The sequence below is a fragment of the Haemorhous mexicanus genome, chromosome 10 (genome assembly GCF_027477595.1).
Source record: "Haemorhous mexicanus isolate bHaeMex1 chromosome 10, bHaeMex1.pri, whole genome shotgun sequence".
Taxonomy (NCBI): Eukaryota; Metazoa; Chordata; class Aves; order Passeriformes; family Fringillidae; genus Haemorhous; species Haemorhous mexicanus.
Window position 1 is genome coordinate 15,740,365 of NC_082350.1, and position 5,680 is coordinate 15,746,044.

Consider the following 5,680-nt stretch of genomic DNA (forward strand, 5'->3'; position numbering starts at 1 on the left):
TGGTAGGCACAGTGCACAGGACATGGTTTGTGCTAACTCTGATTTTTCTGTAATGCCAATATTCCATCTGAAGGTAGCATGCCATGAAAGTGTGTCCCCAGTGCACAGACACCAGTGACTCTGTTTGTAGCAAGTCCTGTTAAATGCAGCCGTGGGTTAATATAGAACTAAGCCTCAGTAGCAGGAATTTGTGAACAGTTCAGAAAATACCCAAACAACTGCAAGGTGCTGACCTTAAACCAGTGTTCTTTTAACTTCTGGTAGCTGTTCGTGTCCCTGCAAACCCAAATTCACTCCCTGGCTAGCGGTAATTTCTGAGGTGCAGGAGGCCATTGGGTAACGTGTTCTCTGGCTGCAGGCACCATGTGCAGAGAAGTTTTAAAAGCCCCAAATCACAGAGGGTAAAACACTGCTGCAAACAAAGCCCTTCCAATGTTTCTCACACTAATGATGCGGAGACCTGGAGCTTTGTGTTTAACTTCATGGATCACAGCAGGAACTGCAGTTCTGTCTTTAACCTTCTTCCAGGTAACCAAACCCTTCACTGGGACCAGGCTGATTTTGGGGATTTTTGGTGGGGGGGAAGGTTCCAACTTTTATAGAATTTAGTAATCAGTTTTCTTTTTTTATTATTATTTTGTGAAGGATTTTTTTGAGGACCTAATGAATTTGGGGAAGATTTAATGCTTCCAAAAATTCAATTAATATAGAGAAAATACTACTGCCTTTGTCCTTTATTTCGTCTGTGGCTATTGAGATGGAAGAGCTTGGGGCTTCAGCAGCAGGGGTGGGTGTTTGGCTGCTGTGACAGATTCCTGCCTCAGAGGAGATGCACTTTGCTGCAGTTTAACTACCCTAAGGTGGCTCTGCTGCGCTGGTTTGAAGGAAGATAAAAGAGAGGCTAGAAGTTGTCATTCAGCCATGAAAAATACTCAGGATACATGTAATCACAGCAATCAGCTATCTGCTTTTGACTTGTTATTTAATAATCAGCTGAAATGCAAAAAACCCCAAAAGAATTAAAATATTCTGCATCAGGGTGCATGTGTGACATGGCAAATTAGCTCAGTTTTAAAAGGACACGTCTGGAAGAGTTGAAGCTTCTGTCTTTTTCTCTATTCCTCATTTGGATTTCAGCCACTCATGAAATTTCACAGATAATGCTTTATATGAAAGACTTACTATACCCAAAGACCTCTGGTGAAACTAGGGACTGAAAGGCAGTGTGTGCACAGGATCAGACACATTATAGAGATGTGAGGGGGGATTTCTGTCTGTTTACAGTGGCTTGAGCTTTGCATAACAAAAAGAACCTGTTAACTAGAGATTTTAAAAGTGATTTTTCAGTTATGCATATTCAATACAAATTTCTAGTTCAGAACAGAGTCTTCAGTTTGACTCAAAGTCAAAAATCTCTAAGTGTTTTGGATATATGCAGAGGGAGATCCACAGTAATTATTTACAAATTACATTCTAATACGGTTTTTTTCCCAAGAAACAAATTTAAATTCCTCTATCTTGCTCATTCTGCTTTCCAGTGTTATCACAACTCTATACCTGATCTGATTTTTTTTTTTTTTTTGGTAGCAACATTGAGCAACTGTAATAACACACCTAACATCAGTCAGCCAAAAGAATCTATTGAATTGGATTCAATTATACTGATGAACTGCTCTGGTTACTTTTTGCACGGATAATATGAAACTGAGGCTAAGATCAACAAGGATTGCAAAAATAAACTGGCTTAAGCTTAGAATAGAAAATATACCTGAAAAACAAGTTTCAGGTTCACATATTTGCAATACCTAAAACTTGACTCTGGGAATGATGCACTACTACTATCTGAAAACAGGAAAATACTGGGTAGAGCACACTTCTGGTCTAAACAGCTCCAATTCACTGCTGCATTCACAATTAGTTCCCGAAAAAAAAAAAAAAAAAAAAAAAAAAAGAACCACAAAAGAAGAATTTGGTCATGGGCATTTTCAGCAGGTATTTCTGAATAGCAAAGCCCAGTGCAGCAAGCAGGTCTCAGACTCCAGCCGGTGTTTCCCTGCTCTTGCTGTTCCCTCTTTCACATCAAAAGGAATGCTTTCTCCTTGGCCTAGCTTTCATCTGCAAGCTATTGAATTTATTGAGCTCTTGGTGAGGTTCTCTGCTGGTCTTGATTTGGGCTGGCTCAAAGCAGAGCCCCACAGAGGCAGATCCCTAAGGAGAGGTCTGGTTTCAACCCTGTAGGATCAGCACTCCTTTTGCTCTTCCTCTCCAACTTTCCACTCTAAAAACAGTAATTATACCAGTAAATTGTAAAAAAACAAAAAATGTACCTGTCCTGTCTGATTTATATGTGTGTTTTCAGTCAGCAGACTCCGGGTCGGACTGTGGGCTTGGCGAGAGGTGAGTGTGGCTTCCTTCTCTCACCCACAGCTGCCCCTACCCCAGGCTCTTTCAGGGGTGCTGTGCTCCTGCCTGACACAGCAGAGGAATGAGGACTTCCTTGAAAAGGCCATTTAGGGTTGGTTGTTTTTCCAAAAGAGGAAATAGAGGCTGGCAATCTTTTGGGTTTTCAGCAAAAACGCTGGTGGTGGGAGCCAGTGTTGAAAGGCAACCAAGTGGCACTCTGTTTCTTGCATCATCTGCATTGCTCACATTTACAGAGAAAAATTTTTAGTGGGCTCTCTTCATGGAAGAAACCTCTCAATCTCCTACTTACTGATGGTGCTTGTCTTTGTGTTGGTAGATGTGGGGTGGATACAGCAGGGGTGGATACAGCAGCCCCCTCACACTGGACCAGGAGTCCTTTTTATTCTTCCCTTTTTTAGGTGCGTTGGACAGAGCGAAGAAAACTTTAGCAGCTGGTATGTGTGGTAAGCTTCAGATCTGCTTTAAGGGGAAAACTGGAAAATAATATTCTTTGATGGATATATGGAGAGAAAGGCATTAAGAGAGACTGATAGCTAGAGAGCATTGCTCCTGGGCTGTCCCTGTGTTCTGTCTTTACAAACTAATGGAAATCATTTATCCATATCCTCCTCACTGTACACTGACAACTGAGCTGGGAAAAAATGACGGATTGTGTCAGGGAGAAATTTTGAATTTCCAGCCAGCACTGGCTGCTGAGCACTCAGGAGTGAGACATTGGTTTCTGGGGACTTTGATCATGTCCAGTGTGCTGGTGGGGAAACGGCAACATTAAACGGCTATTTGCAAAAGATGTTAATGAATATGTTGATTTGAAGACATGCAGCCATCTGTCGGCGCTGCCCGCAGATGGTGACAGTGCTGTTCCCCCCCTGCTGCCTCTGCCTTAGGTTCCTGGTGTTGTTTTTCCTGGCCCTGCTCCTGTCCTGTGGGATCTGCTGCTGCCTGCAGTGCTGGCTGAAGCGGCGGAGCTGCCTCCCCCGACGCACCGTGGCTGTCTTTGCCCTCAGCAGCTCAGATGCCTTTTGTGGTTAGTCCTGTCCCTGCTGCAAGATCCTGCTGGCCCTGGTGGCCTTCCTGTGGCCCATTCAAAACCCAGTAAAAAGCAGCCTGGCTTGGGAGCTGGGATGCAGCCAGGGGCTGTATTGCTGGTGAACAGTGGGGTGCCCAGCTCTGGCATATTGGGGACATGTTGAGACCATGGACATGGGGGCTGAAGCCACATCTACTTTTCACTGAGCCGTACCTTGGTGCTGTCCCTTGTGCCTCCATGTGTCCTAAAGGTGCATAGCTGGGGCTTGGCCAGGAAAACACTGGAGGTGTGTGGGACTTTCTCCTTGGTGCCAGGTCACTTGTGGTCCAAGAGATGCAGCCACAGGCTCTGGGGTCAGGCAGCCCTTTCCAGCATGTGTCCTTCATTTCTTACTCAGGCAAAACTGTACTGGTCTAACTCGAGCCACCCCAGTACAGCTCGACTGGCTAACACACCCTGGTCTGTCAAAAGATTGTCCTGCTGGGTGCTGTTCATTGTGGCAGCCACCCTCAACATTCCCCCAGGAGCACCCAGATTTTTCGGACTGGGCTATAATGACTGTGTAGCAACCAGAACTGATGTGGAGTATGGCCAGCAGCATCAGCAGGCTGAGCCAGACAACATCCCTCCAAGAAAAATAAAACTAATCCTGTCATTAGGCTAAGCCCTTCCCAGAGGACATATTACCTGCTTCCTGGGTGGTCATTGACAGTGTCTCCACAGGGAGGACCTGCCCAAACCCACCCAAATTCCTCTGTCCCAACTTCTTGTATCTGGAGTTTGTGGTGAAAGATTTTGTGATGCCATCCTTCAAAAATTACATCCGTGCCTTTCTTGTTTCCAAGTGGTTTGGCAGCTCCTCCTGGGCTCACCCCTCTCACTCCCACACTTGCCCTTCACACCTGTCTGCTGTACAGTGGTGACTTTGCTTTTTCCCCAGCTACTGAAGCACCTCCGTGCCCATTCTCCGGATCCCTGAGCTCCTGCAGGACTGCAGAGATTTCCTCTTCTCCTGCCCCTTGCTTCAGCCTCGGGGGAACTGAATTGCCTCCATCTTATGAGGATGTTATGAAGGAAAACAAACTCTAGACACCACATGTTGGCTTTCAGGGATCCTACTTGGTTCATCAGAGATCTTCCATCCCGCCAAAGGAGTGCGAGATCAAATCAGCGTTTTCCACAGGTCGGCTGAGACTGAAAAGCAGCACAAATTTCATATGAACCTGAAAGACGAGACTAAATGCAACAGAATAAATGCCAAAAGTATGTGTTGAATCTGTCACAGGAGTTCAGCTTGACATTTTGATATCTCTGGATTTTAAGAAGATTCCTCAAAGGCCTGTCTGCATTTGGGGTTTCTGGCTCAGCCTTTAGTTTTATCTCTCTAAGGCTGCTTGAGATGGTGCAACCCCATGTATTTTAGGACTAAATGTTGAAAAATGACTTGGTAGTTACTTCTCAAGCTTGGGCTGCCTCCTTCACTCGGCACTGTGCCAGGAAACACCCTCTGGCAAAGTCATGTTGTTCTAATACATTGCAATGCAATCATGCCACTCTGTGATGAAGGATCATTTGCCACATTTAAAATATTTAGCACAGCATATCAGATTTGTCTAGTGCAAAAGGCAGCAAATTTATGGCCAGGGAAGAGAAAACAAGAGACAGGGTTTATGTAGGAGTAGCAGTGGCAGGAGCTGGTTACAGAACCTTAAAAAAAAGTGAGTTTGCTCATTTGAGCTGTTCTTAATTTCATGATGACTGTCCTCAGCTATTCTTGCCCTAGCATTGCAGACCAGAAGGCTTTGACTGGCCCAAGACCCATGTGGAAGTTCCCCACAGTTATGAATTAGGGGCTTAGGTACTTAGTACTTAGCAACAGAAATCTATTAGGATAAAGAATGCCATTTTCTTTGAGGTGATCACTGCAGACAGGATGGAAAAATACTTTAAGAAGCCATCCAGACTGCCTTGTGCCCAAGCAGGATCATCTCAACCAAAGTCTTTCCTTGGAGGCATTAGCCTAACTAGCTCTCAAATTATTGAAGAAAGACGCTGAATTTTCCCCTTAGCTGAATTCCAGGTGAAAGCAAAGATTCCCCTTTGTTTGTCATGGGCTGGGCAGGTCACTGAAGGCTGAATTCAGCCTGCCTGACCTCTCTGCCTCTGCTCTCTCAGTGGCAAGGGCTGGGGGTGCAGTCAGACCTCTCCTGCTGCAGAAGGTAATGT

The 5,680-nt window shown here is 45.1% G+C and overlaps 1 protein-coding gene across 1 annotated transcript; it reads left to right on the forward strand.

Annotated features, from left to right (window-relative positions):
* The first annotated feature begins 432 nt into the window (after positions 1-432).
* On the forward strand, positions 433-4,598 carry TMEM207 (transmembrane protein 207). The gene is made up of 5 exons (XM_059854889.1): positions 433-528; positions 2,360-2,397; positions 2,823-2,867; positions 3,312-3,451; positions 4,395-4,598. Exons 1-5 carry the CDS (start codon positions 433-435, stop codon positions 4,541-4,543), a joined length of 468 nt encoding a protein of 155 aa, XP_059710872.1. The 3' UTR covers positions 4,544-4,598.
* The last annotated feature ends 1,082 nt before the right edge of the window (positions 4,599-5,680 follow it).